This window comes from Vulpes lagopus, chromosome 12 (genome assembly GCF_018345385.1).
Source record: "Vulpes lagopus strain Blue_001 chromosome 12, ASM1834538v1, whole genome shotgun sequence".
NCBI classification, from domain to species: Eukaryota; Metazoa; Chordata; class Mammalia; order Carnivora; family Canidae; genus Vulpes; species Vulpes lagopus.
Window position 1 is genome coordinate 10,316,503 of NC_054835.1, and position 15,294 is coordinate 10,331,796.

Below are 15,294 nucleotides of genomic sequence, written 5' to 3' on the forward strand. Positions count from 1 at the left end.
ATGAATTGTTGAAGAATGAGGCATTTGGATTAAAGGATCCTCGGCGTTGGCCAACCCCAAATGTTCCCAAGGAGGTGCTTAAATCCCCATTTCCACACAGCTTCCCCTGAAGCAAGGGCTCACTTATGTTCACAACTTGGAGTGGCCATGGTAATGCTAACTGAGCAGGCGCCGTGCCCCCAGACACCCGCATGCTAGGTGCGTGACGTGATGTCCCTTAACCCTTGCGGACGCCTGTGGGCCATGCGCTTGCTGTGTCAGGCTCAGAGAGACGACAAGACCTGTGCGAGGTCAAACCGGGAGCAAGCCCTTCCCAGGACCAAGCTCAAAAGCGTGGTGCCCCTCCGCCTGTCGGATGGCACAGTGTCTGCTCCCACTGCTGTGACAAAGCACCACCAGCTGACACCTCATAAACAAAAAACATCGGTGGCGCACAGGAGTGGAGGCTGGAGGTCTGAGAGCAAGGCGTTGGTGGGGTGGAGTCCTGGGAGGGCCCACCTCCTCGCCGCCGTGTCCTCACAGGGCAGATGGCAACAAGGGGATTGAGTGCTCTGACGCCTCGTTACAGGGCACCAGGCCTGCACAGCGGCACAGCACCTCCCGACAGGCTCCCCAGAGGCCCTGCCCCCCAATGCCGTCATGTCTCAGGGTTCGGATGGGGGGGACCTCCAGCCTTGACCTCGGAGGGGCCTGTATAAATTCAGCAGCATGTGAAAACAGGAATGCCAGCCCTGAGGGCCCCGGGTTTCAGAGCTTTCAGGAGGAGGGCTGATGGACGTGACATGCCCGTGAAGCAGCCCCCTGCTTCGAGGGCACAGGCACATGTGGGGTGTCAGAGCATGGCCTGACAAAGCCTCACAACGGCTGCAGGGCCACCTGACCATCTCCATTCCACAGACCGAACACAGGCCCATGGGACAGGGCCTTGCTTAGGGCTAAACAAAGGGACATCCCCAGAGAACAAAGTTTGGATGCCCTTTTGCGGTTAAACAACAGGCACATTTTCCTCATAGTATCTGCACATTGCTAGGGGCGGGGTGGAGGTGGGCAGAGAGCCGTGGGAGTGGAAGGGGGGCTCCATGCGTGGTCATTGTGCTCCTCCTGGCCTGTATGCACCCTTTGCTCTCATTTCCCTGCTGGGGAAGAACGGCCCTGCAGCAGCAGAGGGTCTGGTCTGAGCCTTAAGAGGAGCCCACAGGTGACCTGAGGCACCTTAAGAGGAGCCCACACCTTAAGAGGAGCCCACAGGTGACCTGAACCCCTCTCCCAGCAGCCACGGGCAGCCGGATCCAAGCATTCCCTTATCCTGCCCCCCTCCACAGCCTCTGGGTCAACCCGGGTGGGCTGCGGTGGGCGGGGTTACTGCTGCTCACACCCATCCCTAAGGGGGCCTTCCTCCTGGCCTGAGCCACGACACCCCCTTCCAGCCCTTTGTCCTGATAGTCTGTCCATCCAGAGAGCTGACTGCCCGTGGCCCCTCCCCGTTCCCCCCCACACCCTCTGCTCCTGCTCTGGAACGTTCCTTGCCGCTTTCATAAACATTGCCTACGACGAGCTTATGTCCAGACTGGGAGGCCACGACTTCAAATCCTCTTAGTTGCCCCCTGGAATGGAGTCCACATGTGGGAGTGAGGGGCCTGGATGAGAGAACTCGGCAGGCACGATGCCCTGTGCGCTGAGCTCAGGGCTTCGTGGGGTGGGGGTCCCATGGATGTGACTGTTTCCTGCTGTCGGTTGAGGGATTGGGGACAGACTGGTTTTTACTGGATCAGTTATTGATGCTGACACAAATTCGTGGACCCTGATGTGGATCAGAAATTGACGTTGGCTATGAAAACATCTGAGAGTCAACCCTGGGACACCCAGGAAGTCACCGTCCGCTCAGAGCAGGACTTGGGTGCTCCCAGAGGCTCTTCCCTCCCAGAGCCCACGCTCTGCCCTCAGCCGATCAGGACCCTCGGCCTGCGGAGCCTGGACTCGGCCTCAGGAAGCTGCCCAGCTCTCCGGGACAGTGCACCATCTCTGGAGAAAAGGACTACCTCGATGCCATGCCCCCTGAGGCTGCAGGACGAGGCCGGGAGGCTGGGCTGCCGGGGGATCGGGAGCCTCAGAGCACGGGGCAGGCCAGGGGCTCCGGGACCCACACCTGAGAGCGGCAGATTGTTTCTGAAAGGCTGCCTCCGTTTCTTCTCGAGTCCCGCTCTGCTGTCAGATGTAACGCCAACGCCCCGCGGTGCTGAGCACACTATTTATAACATGTATGAATACACCTCTGTTCTCTCTTCGACCCTCAGACACCCCAAGCGGGAGTAACTTGCTTTCCGGAGCCACCCGCGAGCACCATCTTGCACACTGGAAGTCTCTGCCGGGAAGCCTGAGCTCCGGAACAGCGTCCTATCTGCTCACCCGCCCCACGCACGGCAGGAGGGCACACTTCTAGCCTGCACATCTGAGTGTGGACGCAGCCGGGGAGGGGGCTTCCCCTCATATCCCCCCAGGCCCGGCTCCCACAGCCACCCTCTCTCCTCCCGACTGACTGCTAGACCGTAGATGTCATTAAACCGTGCATAAGGAGCCCACGGGCCCAATCCCTGTGGCGGAGATCAGAGCAAGCGGATTGGAAAGCTGGCATCTTTAAGCACTGCCTGAGAGCAAAGAAGGTGCCTTCACCCTCTGACATCTGGCAGTTGTTGTGAGGTGTAACCTGGGTGCAAAGGAAGGGGGAGCCGGCATTTACAAGAAGCCCCCCCTCTCCGGCAGAGCCTGGTCCCTTTTCCCCAGGGAGTGCTCCCTGAATGATGCTTATAGCCACACAGGATGTGACTGGGGCTGCAGACGGGCATGCCAGGGGCGAGCAGCATGAGCTAAGTACGTCTGTGCATTCTTGCCTGCTTCTTGGACTCAGCCGTCACACAGACGCTGGGACACCTGCGGGGAGCAGAGCTGCTCCGTGAGCCCCAGAGAATGGAGGTGAGGAGCCCAGGTGTGCTGTCCCAGACACACACACACACCCCCTGCCATGGGGACTTGCTCCAGGCTGCCCCCCTTCCTGGTAAGAGGAAGGAGACAATGTGGGGCCCCTGCCAAACGCTCCCTGGCGCTCTGCTGCTCCCCTTCAAAGGCTGCGTTTCCAGGTCAGAGCTGGTGGAGCGTAGGGCCCGCCACTGGAGATGCAGCCAACCCAGACCCGTAGCGCTGCTCTGCAAAGGTCTGCAGCTCGATGACGTGGGCATCCAGACACGGTCCTGGTGGGCAGTGTGCCTCGGGGACGCTCAGCATCCGGGCTGGAGTTAACCACGTGCTTTATTTTTTATTTTATTTTTTAAAGATTTATTTATTTATTCATGAGAGACACAGAGAGGCAGAGACACAGGCAGAGGGAGAAGCAGGATCCCTACAGGGAGCCCAATATGGGACTCGATCCCAGAACTCTGGGATCACAACCTGAGCCAAAGGCAGATGCCCAACTGCTGAGCCACCCGGGCATCCCAACCATGTGCTCTAGAGTCTGGCAAGTTTCTCATGCATGTGCCCCTCTGAAAAGCAAAGGGACGGGCATCCTCCCGTCCCACTTGCTGTGCAGGTCAGAGCCACCTGGACCATGGGACCTTCAGGAGAGGCCCAGCCGTGGCGAGGACCCTGTGGCTGCTGCTTTCAGAGTGTGAAGAGCATCTGAGCCCAAAGTTGGCTCCCCTCCCCGTCAGCCCGGCTTGCAGTTGTCATGTATCTAATTCACTTTAGCTAGTAATTAGTTTTGTATTACTTTACACGGTGATGTTAATACTGATTACAGGGCTTGATAACTTTAGTAATAAATACAACCCAAGGCGGAAAATTACCTTTCTTTTTATTGGAGAAGGCTGAAGTCAGTGGAAGGAGAAGCAAATTGCTTTCAGAGATGAAGCAGCTGCCAGGGAGGAGGATTTGCAGCAGCCCCCCCGCCCTCCGGTGTCACAGCACCTTCCTTCCCTGGAAGGTGGGGCCACCTGGGAGTGGGGAGCACTCCTCACCCCCTGCTCCTCTCTGGTGGGCCGGCCCTGAGGGAAGGGGCCTGCAGACCCACCTGCAAAGGAGGAGTAAATGCTGTGCACTGTGAGCTGACGGATTTAGGGGAAGACCGTAGTGCTCCTGAACCCCCAGCCCCACTATTGCTACCACCCTGTTGTCCAGGGCAGACGTGGGGGCAGGCCAGGAGCCAGGGCAGGTAGATGGGAGGTCTGCGGGGTCATCAGCCCAAGGTCAGTCTCCAATAGGTCACAGGACTGGGCTGTTTTATTCTCATTAAATTTGCTCAGGGGAGGGGGCACCTGGGGGGCTCAGTCGGTGAAATGTCTGCCTTCAGCTCAGGTCATGATCTTGGGGTCCTGGGATCGAGCCCCTGCATCAGGCTCCCTGCTCAACGGGCAGTCTGCTTCTCCCTCTCCCTCTGCCCCACCCCCTGCTCTTTCTCTCTGTCAAATAAATAAATAAAATATTTTAAGAAATTAAGTATGCTTTAGGGGAGGGGGCGCCTGGGTGGCTCAGTGGTTAAGCGTCTGCCTTCAGCTCAGGTTGTGATCCCGGGGTCTGGGGATCAAGTCCCGCATCGGGATCCCTACAAGGAGCCTGCTTCTCCCTCTGCCTGTATCTCTGCCTCTCTCTCTCTCATGAATAAATAAATAAAATCTTATAAAAAGAGTGTCTGCCTTCACCTTGGTGTCATGATCTCAGGGTCCTGGGATCAAGTCCCGAGTTGAGTTCCCTGCTCATTGAGGGGGGGGGTCTGCTCCTCCCTCTGCCCCTCCACCTGCTCCTTCTCTCTCTTTCAAATAAATAAATACAATCTTTAAAAAAAATAAGTTTGCTCAGGGGAGCAGTTGCATCTTCCTCTGTAGGACAAGCAGAATCTCAGGAGTAGAGAACAGATTTGGGGTGACAGGTCCTGGTGGGTTTCCTAGGGCCTTGTCCCACCAGCTGCTCTGTGACACCTGCCCCGCCCGTCCACAGCACCCACCCACACCTCCCCAAGGGGAGTAGGGTTTGTTCACGTCTGGACTCGGGCTCCTGGACCAGCAGTGCCAACCATGGTGACACCTGGCCCTCAAGTGCACTCTGCTCATTGTTCACGGCTGGAAGCATGCGTGGAGGCCTGCGTCCTTAAGAAAGGCCAAGCCCTGCTAGGGACGGAAGCTCTGCTTCTCTGTTAGAATAAATCTGATTCCCCCTGGATTCCTCCTGCCTGGACCCTGCTCCTCCCCGCTTCCCTCCTGCCCAGGCTCACTGCTGGCCCTGGGCAAGAGCAGGCAGGAGTGACCCCAGGACCCCCAGGACCACACACACGTCACCCTCTCCAACACCCACCCCCGCTCCAACCCCAGAGCTCCGGGTTCACAGTCTCCGGCCTCCTAAACAAACAATAACGGCAGAGCCTTGGGTCTTCCCACAAAGCATGTCAGCCCAGACACCAGACCACACGGCTCGGACACGCTCTGTACGTGAACCCAGGTCTGACTGTGCTAAAGCCAGCTGGTGTCCAAGAACAGCACACCACGGGGAGGGTGAGTTAGCGACCTAGCAGGACAGGGGCAGGGGGTGGGAGGAGGGCGGCGACATCTTCCAGGGTCATCCAGTTTTTAAAAGGTGGAGGTCCAGGTTAGGAGGCCAGGAGCTTTTCTCAAGGTCACATCAATGGTGCCTGGTGGTATTGGGGTACATGTAAGGGCAGCTGAGTCAAGGTCGTTGCTACAGAGCCCCACCCATTTCACACCTTCAAACGCAGGAGCATACTTCTACTGGTGGACCAGGTGGGCCTGGGGCTCAGGTAGCCTTCCCCGCACCCACTGCCCCCAAGACAGAGGGGTCAGCTCCCCCGCACCCACTACCCCCAAGACAGAGGGGTCAGCTCCCCCACACCCACCTCTCCCAAGACAGAGGGGTCAGCTCCCCTGCATCCACCACCCCCAAGACAGAGGGGTCAGGTCCCCCCTACATCCCCCAAGACAGAGAGGTCAGTTCCCCCAAACCCTACCTCCCCCAAAACAGAGAGGTTTGCTCCCCCAAACCCCACCTCCCCCAAGACAGAGAGGTCAGCTCCCTCAAACCCCACCTCCCCTAAGACAGAGAGATCAGCTTCCCTGCACCCACCTCCCCCAAGACAGAGGGGTCAGCTTCCCCACACCAACCTCTCCCAAGACAGAGGGGTCAGCTCCCCACACCCCGCTGGGAAATTCCTATGATGCTTCCCATGGAGCATGAAGCACCAGCCTTTGATTGGAAATCAGAGAACAGGACCAAGTAAAACATCTTTCTGTCTGAGGACAAAGTTCCTCTGGGCCCACCAGCCTGGCACATAGTAGGCCATCCATCACTGGCCGGCATTTGATTGAGTGGCTCATCATCCACGAGCTGTCGGGAGAACAGATGGCGCGGCCATGTGCTCCTCTCCCCCGCCCTCCGCCCGCATCCTTCAAGCAGCGCTGAGGAAGTGCAGGTACAAGCCGCACGTTTCTCACTTGTTTCCACCTCCATGCGTGCTGACCCATGAACACGGTGGCCCTAGAACCTTGTGTGTGGATCTCTGGCAGGGTCCCATGGGCGGGGTGGGCAGGGTGCAGCTGTGGGAGAGACTTCTGCAAGGTGGGAGACAAACAGGGTGGGCAGGGGAGCCGACACCTCACGGCTCAGCCCCCGGTGCTTCACGTCTGCGTGCTCACTCTCCGTGTTCAGGGGCATACGGAGCTCTGCTCACGACACCGTGCAGTGTGGCTTCCTGGGGTTGAGTCACTTTGGGGTCAAGAAAGCAAGACTCCGGAGTGTGGATGGCCCCAAGCAGCTGTCGGATTCAGAGCAGCCCGGCCCTGACCCTGTTCTACTCCGCACCTTTGAGAGTGCTACGAAAGGTGCCAGGCCCCTGGCCCAGCCCCGATGGGGCCACCTGGGCAGCCCAGGTAGTGGGCATCTCTAGAGCCAGTGGCTACTCTCTAACCTTCATAGACTTGGAACAACCGGAGTGATTTTAGCCGGTGGAGGCTTTGTTCTAAAATCCCACCACAATTCGGGACAATAGGCTTCCAATAGGCTTCCGACACAGGACTCTGGTAGCCTAACCTCCCTCTGAGGCAGGCTGGGGGGAGGGAGGGAGGGAGAGGCCATGCCTCTGGCTGCACTGAGGGACACGGTCCCCTGAGACATCCCACAGCTGGATTTCAGAGAGGGGAGCCTCCCAAAGAAAACATCATTCCTCTTGCCGGCCCAGGGGCAGGCTGGGGGCCTGGGGAGCTGACCCAGGGCTGCAAGGGGACCTGGCTGCAACAGGAGGCGGAGGTGTGTGTGCAGGGGCTGGCGGACCCTCGGGGGTGGGGGGCAGGCTAGGTGGACACTTTCGACACTGAGACAAAGCTTCCAATTGAACTTGAACCAAAAGTTTCTTTCAAGAACAGGGGATCTTAAAAAAGATGCAAGGATGAGCCCTCTGGATGGAAAGCATCTGTCCTCTGGGTGCCTAGAATCGGGAGGGCCATTTAGGCCTGGGGGGCCCTCAGGGCAGCCACTGCCAGGCCCACGGATAACCAGCTATCTCTTCCCCAAAATGTCTAAGTGAGGCACATGCTGCTAATTACCACCTGCCTGGCTCCTTTCTGCGTCTGTGTGTTCACATCTGTGGAGTGTGTGTGAGTGTGCACACATGTGAACGAGTGTGTGTGTGCATGTGCATATGTACAACTGTCCATCCACAGTACACAAGCCCCTTGGCCAGGCTCTCCCCGCAGCCAGGAAAACTTCCCGGTTCTCCCTGAGACCACGCAGGGAACTTCTCCAGGGGAGGTGGCAGTCTGGTGGCACCAGGGAAGGGGTCCCTGAGGGCAGGTGGGACAGCAAAACCCTCTAGACACTGCGCTTTCCCGGGCGGAACACAGCACGCCTATTCCAGAGCCTTCTCTCCTGGGATCCACCTCTTGCCCTCTCTCTTTGTTTCCTCTTTTATCCTGAGATGGAGGGAGACAGAGGGAGGGAGGGAGTGTCAGGGAAGCTGGGGCTTGTGGCCAAAGTGCGGGCTGCCCGTCCACCTCCTGGACCAGCCGGCGTCCCTCAGCTCTGAGTGTGGCACAGTGGCACCCTCGAAAGGGCATTTTAATGTCACTCCTGAGCAGCTTGGCTCCTGAAGCTGGCAGCCTCTTCCCAGCACCCCAGTGCCAAAGCAGCACCCCCATTCCAGTGCTCCCAGACGGCCCTTCTCCGCCTCCCAGACCAGCCAGCTCTGAAATGGATTTTTAAAATGGAGAATAGCAGCCAGAGACAGGCTTTCTATGGATACATTGTTCAGGGGATGGCAAGCCCGCTTAAAATGCCCAGCGGTCCCCACACACGCACACGGCGGCTTGCCACTCACACTTCACGCGGCGCATGTGGCCACAACCCCCCAAGCCTGCACACTGAGTCCACAATGCACCCAGCCCAGCACGCGCTGCCTGCCCTTCCCCGTCTGGCCTCCGAGGCACAATTGCCACCGCCGCCTGCTTGGGGAGCCCCAGGGGCGGCATCATACCCAAAGGCAGAGATGCAGGATGCTCTGGACAGGGGTGTGGGGGGTGGGACTCAGATCTACCTCTGGAGATGCCAGGCGCTTGGACACCCTGCTCCCCCAATCCCCCCGGATGACAAGCAGCGAAGGAGCCCCTGTGCTGCCCTTTGAACTTCTCAGGGGAGCGGGAGGCTGGGGGTCCTAGGAGAGAGGGCTCAGCCCCGCAGGGCCGGGCCAGGGCGGGGGTCCCAGGTGGGGAGGCGCAGCAGTCCTGGGGCAGACCGCGCCCCTCCCTCCCGCCCGAGCGCGAGCGCGGCAGGCACGCCGGCCCCCTCCCCACCCCGGCTGGCGGCTGGCGACGAGCTGAGCTGCGAGCCGCTCCCGACTTCCAGGTCCCCGTCCCCGCGCCAGGCTGGGCGGCCACCGCGCACCCTCCTCGCTCGCTCGCAGGGAGTAAAATGGCGTTGGATGCACGTACTTGAGTGAGTTCGGTGCCCATCAGGATGAGGAAGAGGAGGCTGAGGAGCTTCCGGGCCGGTTGCATGTCTCGCTGCCACGGCCGCCGTCCTGGCATGCGGAGCCCTGGTGCTGGCGCCGGCGCTGCGTGGACGCGGACGCGCTCCCGGCTCTCTGGCCCTGCGCCTTCAGCACCCGGAGCCTCTGCTCTGCATGGCGAGCGCGTCCTGCGCGCTGTCCCCACTGTCCCCGGGCGGGGCGCAGCCCTCCGCGGCCCCTCCTCCTGCCCTCCCCCCGCACCGCGCGCCTGGGAGGGGGTGCCAAAAGTTTGCGAGAAAGGCTGCCGGGTGGCGCAGAGGGACCCGCGCGCCACGCTCACGCGCGGGAGTGGGGAGGGCGGCGGCGGGGAAGCAGGCTGGGACAGGATGTGACATCAAAAAGGCGGGGGAAATTTAACTGAGAGAAGAGTCCATCCTGGCTGTCCAGGGCTGCAGGGGGCCCTGGACCCCCAGGATGTGGGATGGGGAGGGCAGAGTGGGGGGCGGGGCGGGGCGGGGACTAGCGGCGGGGTGGGGGGAGGGTCTGACTTGCCGCTGGGGAGGTACAGAGATAGCAGCTGCACACGCCCTTAGGTGACACTGTTTAATGAGAGAGAGAGGGATGCTCAGACCCAGGAAGGGTGTCTCAAGGCAGGGTGGGAGTTGGGGGTGCAGGCAGCACCAGCAAGCTGGTCATCTGGTCCTCCTTCCTGTCCTCCTGGGGTGGCCAGCATGGGGATGCCAAGGGAGCAGAATGTGTGCTGGGGCTGCTGTCCCCGTGCAGGGTCTGAGGGTCAGGATCATCGTCTGCGTGCATACATGTGGAGCCGGTACACACGGGCCTGGAAGGGGCCCCCGGAGTCTGCATTGTATCTTCCTTCCTGTCACCCCATGCTGTCCTTTTACAATTTCTCCCAGCTGGAGACCCCTGTCTTAGACCAGGGCAGCTTCTCCTGGGGTTCACATTTCCCACGTGAACTACCCTTTCTGAGGTGAAACGTCCCCAAGCACCTGTTTTCTGGAAAGCTCTGATATGTGTTTTAACACCCATTTCTATCTCTGTCCCATTGTTTAGTGTTTAGCCCCTGGAAAGTGACCTTTCTAAAGAAGGCCCCAGGCCCAACAAATCGCAGAATGCAGAGGTGCCCAGGGTGATCCATACAGTCCAACCTTCTCATGTCACAGATGGGGGAACTGGAGCCCTGGGGAGGAGTAACTAATATGTCACCCAGGGAGGTACAGAACAAGGACGGGATGCCGACTTCCAGGCTGTCCCCGGGTCACCCGCACTGGAGGAGGCATCCTTGGGCATGGGGCGAGGGGCTGGGCTTGAGTACCTTGAGAAGACAAGATGGTGGTGGGGCTGCTCCGGCCTCGGGTCCCTGAGTGGCTCTGCCACGGAGGATCTCTGTTCTCTGGGGTGTGCCCTCCAGTGAGGTGGGCCCTGAGAGCCTGAGAGGAGCAGCCTTGGGAGAAAGGGGGAGAGCAGCCTCTTTCATTGGCCTGAGTGTTCTTATTCCCCATGGCTTCTCAGCACCTGGTAAGGACTGGGAGAGGCTTCAGGGGGTGGAGAGGGTGCTGTGCCAGAGCTGGGGGGCCGGAGTCTTGTCCTGACCCTCCTGGGGAGTGGCTCAGAGAGTCTCCACTGCTGTGGAATGGGAATGAATGATGCCACCATCAGGCCCTTGTAGGCAGTTGAGATGACCAAATGCAGGACTGGTCACAAACATTTTGCGAACTCAGAAAGCCCAGGAGGGGGCTGCTGAAGATTCAGGGAGCATGTCCAATGCCCCAAGTGTCCCCGCAGCCTCCACATCGATGCTCCAGGGCTGCTCCCAGCCTGCATGTGTGCAGAAGAGGGCAGAGGCTCAGAGGAGACAAGACAGCGTGGTCGTGAGTCAGGGATGCGAGCTCCTGCTTGGGGGCTTTTCTTTTTGTAAAACGGGGAAGTTAGGCTCTGCCGATTTCCTTAAGTAGACTGAGACCTGAGATCCGACTTGACTAAGACTGTTTATATTTTCCAAATTGTACAACAATATGACCCAGTGATCCTCCCTTTGGGATGAACCCAAGGGAACGGAGAGCTGAGTCTGGAACAGAGAGGTCTGTATGCCCCTGCACATGGCATCCTCATCCACAGTAGCCAAGAAATGAAACAACTCATGTGTCCCTGGACAGAAGGCAGATAAACCATGTGTTGTGTTCACATGCGGGAATATTACTCAGCTTTAAAGAGGGAGGGCATCCTGACACAGGCCTGTGGATGAACCTAGAGGACAGCGTGTTGAGAGACCTAAGCCAGACCCAGACGCACAGACCTCGTAGGATGCACTCCCAACAGGCCCGAGGGGGGTCGGGCCATTGAGATGGAAGGCAGAGTCGAGGCTACCAGGGGCAGGGGGACCTGGGTGGGTGTAGGGAGTAATGACTCATGGGGACAGAATCTGTGTGTGGGGTGATGAACAAGTTCTGGACCTGGAAAGAGGTAATGGCTACACAACATGGTGAAAGTGATCAAAGCCACTGAACTGAGCACTTAAAAATGGTGAAAATGTTACGGTCAACATACACAGGCATGTCATTTTTTTAAAATAACGTAATATACCAAAAACCATCGTATTGTACGCTTGAATGGGTGAATCGTGTGATATGTACTTTATATCTTAGTAGAGCAGGTCTTTTAAAATTATACACTTGTTTTTGTGTTGCTTCAAGAAAATAAAATGCAAAGAACATAACAGCAAGAGCAACAGAAGCCTAGTACCCAGAATAGCCAGTGTCGTCACTGGGGCGGCGGGGGGGTGGGGTGGGGGGGTGGGCGCCATGCAGACGTTGGTCTTTGCAGGTGCATGTGGGAAATAGAATGCGCAAGTGTCAGACCGTGTCCCCTAAGACCAACTCCCAAGTCTCGACCTGCCACGTGGACACGTTGGCCTCCCGGGCCCTGACCTCAGAGCCCCCTTCTGCCGGCTGGGTGCAGCCAGTGGGCCGCCACGTGGGAGGCGCCTGGGACCATGCCTGGCACACACGCACATCCTCAACGGCTAAGAAACAAGCGGGAGAGATGAGCAGGCACCAGTGCAAAAGGATGAGGTCATCCCCCACATGCTTCACAGCCGGGAAGCATAGATCGGACTTGAACTTGACAGGAGGATGGGAAACCAAAGTGAGGCAGAAGAAATTGGGAACTAGAAGCTTGTTCACCCCCACCGCGCAAATACCTTCTCCCAGAGAACCTTGCTACTCAGGAGAAAGAGAAATCCCCGTGCGCCGTGCGCTGTTGAGCTGGACGTGTGTCCAGTCTGCGTTTCCATTCGGCCCCCATTGGGCACATCCTGGTCCCTCTTCCTCTGGCCTCCCCTCCTGGCTCAGTGTTTATTTTTAGTGCTGATATTATTTTTACATTGTCAGGGTTTGTAATATTTAGATGGACTCCTGCATCAAAATCCCCTAGAGAGCTTGTCCTATGTCTGGATTTAAGTGGTCCCCATGCCTGCACCCCCACCCCCCCACCCCATCCTGTGCCACCAGCAGGTTCCCCCCTAGGCTCCCTGCTTTGATTCGCCCCTTTTGGGCTGGCTGAAGTCAGGGGCAAGGTGGCCACAGCCAGCACCCCTCGCTGCCACACCTCTCTGCGCACCAATGTAGATTCTCGTCTTTCTTCTTACTCCACTGCTTTCCCCTGGAGACATGGGGAGGACCTCAAAGCTGTGGCTGCACGCGGAGGTAGGATGGGGCCTGGCTCTGAGGCTCTTGCCTGTCTAGGACCCTCACACCAGCCCAGAGCCCCCAAGCTGTGCCGGTACGTGGCCCAGCGGCTGTGGTGCCATGGGGCACCACTTTGCTCTTCAGCTGGTGTGGTGGGGCTTGGGGTGCCTCCTCAATGCTGTCCCCCCACCCCATGGAACTCCCACCAGTGAGCTTCCAGGGAAGGAGCTGGGTTCCTGCTGAGACCCCTCTGGAAGGCAAATCAATATGCTTCAATGCTCCTTTAAGACAAGCCTCCTTCCCCTGCCAGCCTCATTACAATGTGACAGAGTGGTTGCCTAGGCAACGGCACTAACTCTCTCCTCTCCTCTCTGCAAATTTCCTAGCAAATGGGGCTGCTCCCACGCAAGGTGTCCGCTGCCTGTGCTCAGAGCCCGGCAGGCTGCCCGGCTTCTCTCTCATCCAGGCGCCAAGCCCAGCCGAGTGCCCCACCTTCCCCTCCCAGCCTCTCCGGGCCTCAATGACCTCAGTTAAACTGACTCCAGGGAAAGACAGGTATCGATGGAGAGCCCACTTATGTGACAGGCCGACCATAGAGGGCCTCCCAGAGGTGTAGGCATCAAGCTGGGGGTGACAATGACAGGCTCTCACCACCACCCAAGGCCAACTTCCCTCATCAGTTGCAAGTCTTTGGGGAAGGAAAGGGCCACCCGGCTTTGCTCCTGGACTCAGTGTCCTGTCCCCGCAGAGATGCTCAGCCATGGCACCACACTGCCGCCACTGTTCTTCACCCTGTGGTCCATCTGGCCTATGCTAAGGGATTAAACGTATCTGTCATGGAATCCCCGGGACCTCGTGGGGATGTGATGCTCCTGCCCCATCCCTCTCTTGCACCAGCTTCCCTCCTGCTTGTCCAGCCAGTGGGGGTTTGTGGGGGGAGAGGGCACCATGGAGCTGCCAGGGGCCACCCTGGAACCTCTCTCTGTCTCTAGGAAAGGGCTAAAGAGAGAGCTTCCAGCAGGGAGTGTCTGCGCCTCAGGGATGGATGAGCATGTACACAGGGCAGCATCGCTTCTGGCGCTTGCTCAGAGGGCATTTGCAAGAAGTGCAAGCAGGGTCTACACAGCCTCTGGCCTCTTCCCTCCAGCTGCAGCTCCACCCACAGATAGAGTTGGTTTACTTTCTCTCGGGTCTGCATGGAGTGACTTTATTTTTCTGTTGTCCCTCACACAATGAGCAAGACCTCCAGAAAATGCTGAGTGGACGTGGGGACAACAGGGTCCTTGCCCCGCACCCAGTCTTAACGGGGACAGCATTCACTGCAGTGGCGGGGATGTTACCATAGATCTTGGTGTTGATCGAGAGAACAGGGAGTGCTGCAATAAGAACAGAAGCAGTGATTTGGGGTTTCGTGGCTGGGATTTGGGGAGCTGCCACACTGTGTCCCGCTGAGGAGTACGAGTCAGCAGTCTTTGTCAGCAAAGTGGGGACATGTTAGGAAAGGTACACAAGTTGTTCCCAAAAGTGACGACCAGGGACAGAATGACATTTCTCAGCCCGCTGGTCTCTGAGTGTGCGTGTCACAGCCTGGAGAAAATACCTTTTGCAGAGTGTCCGGTTTTCAGGGAGAACCCAGGGGCTACAGTTCCATATTCAGCCATGTACGCTCTCCTATTTCTGTGGTTCAGATCCTGTCCCCCAAACAGGATGAAGCTTTGGTCCTCAAATCGAGCCTCGCATGCTCAGAGGTTCTCCGTGGGCTCACAGAGCGGGCCTTTATTCTTCGTTGGCTGAGAGTTTTATTATGATTGGAAGTTTAATTCTGTCCAAGGCTTTTCCTGTATCTACTGACATGAGCATCTGGGTTTTTTTCTCCTTTATGCTGTTAATATGGGTCAGTTACATGAACTGATGTTCAAATGTGAAATCATCCTTGCATTCTGAGAGAAACCTGCTTGGTCGTAACGGATCAGCCCTTCAACGTGTTGAGTTGTTCATATGCATCGACATCCATGAGGAATATTGTTTTCAGATACTGTTTTTGCTTTTCTTGTGGTGTGTTTGTCTGGTTTGGTACCATGATCATGCTGGCCTCATACAAGTTGGGGATCTCCCCCTTTTCCTCTGTTACATGAAAGGGTTTGCGAAACTTGATGCTATTTCTTCTTTGGCAGTTTGAAGGAATTTGCCAGTGAGACCATCAAGGCCTTGAATTTTCTGGGTGGGGAGCTTTGTTTGTTTCTAATTTAAAAACTCATTTAAAAAAACCCAGCTATAGAGATACACAGACTTTCTCATTCCTCTAGTGCAAATTTTTGCAAATTGTGTTTTCTAGGGAATTTGTTCCATTTAATCAGAAGGAATTTGTCAGGTGCATCAGTATAAAGTTTCTAATGATATCCTTTTATCAAATTGTTAATGTTGAGTGTATTGGCATGGAGATTTCGTAATATTTTCTTGTGTTTTTAAGATCTGAAGTAGCGGGGTGCCTGGATGGCTCAGTCAGTTGAGCATCCAACTCTCAATTTTGGCTCAGGTTATGACCTCAGGGTTGTAAGATCAAGCCTTGCATTGGGATCCTCACTCAGCAGG

General features: G+C 57.4%; 1 protein-coding gene across 1 annotated transcript in view; it reads right to left on the reverse strand.

Moving 5' to 3' along the window:
- Positions 1-9,330, reverse strand: part of OLFM1 (olfactomedin 1) — a 37,461-nt gene extending 28,131 nt beyond the window's left edge. The window contains exon 1 of the mRNA XM_041726872.1: positions 8,979-9,330. Within this exon, the coding sequence (XP_041582806.1) occupies positions 8,979-9,074 (96 nt within the window). The 5' untranslated portion in view covers positions 9,075-9,330. The remainder of the gene's footprint in view (positions 1-8,978) is intronic.
- Positions 9,331-15,294: the final 5,964 nt, after the last annotated feature.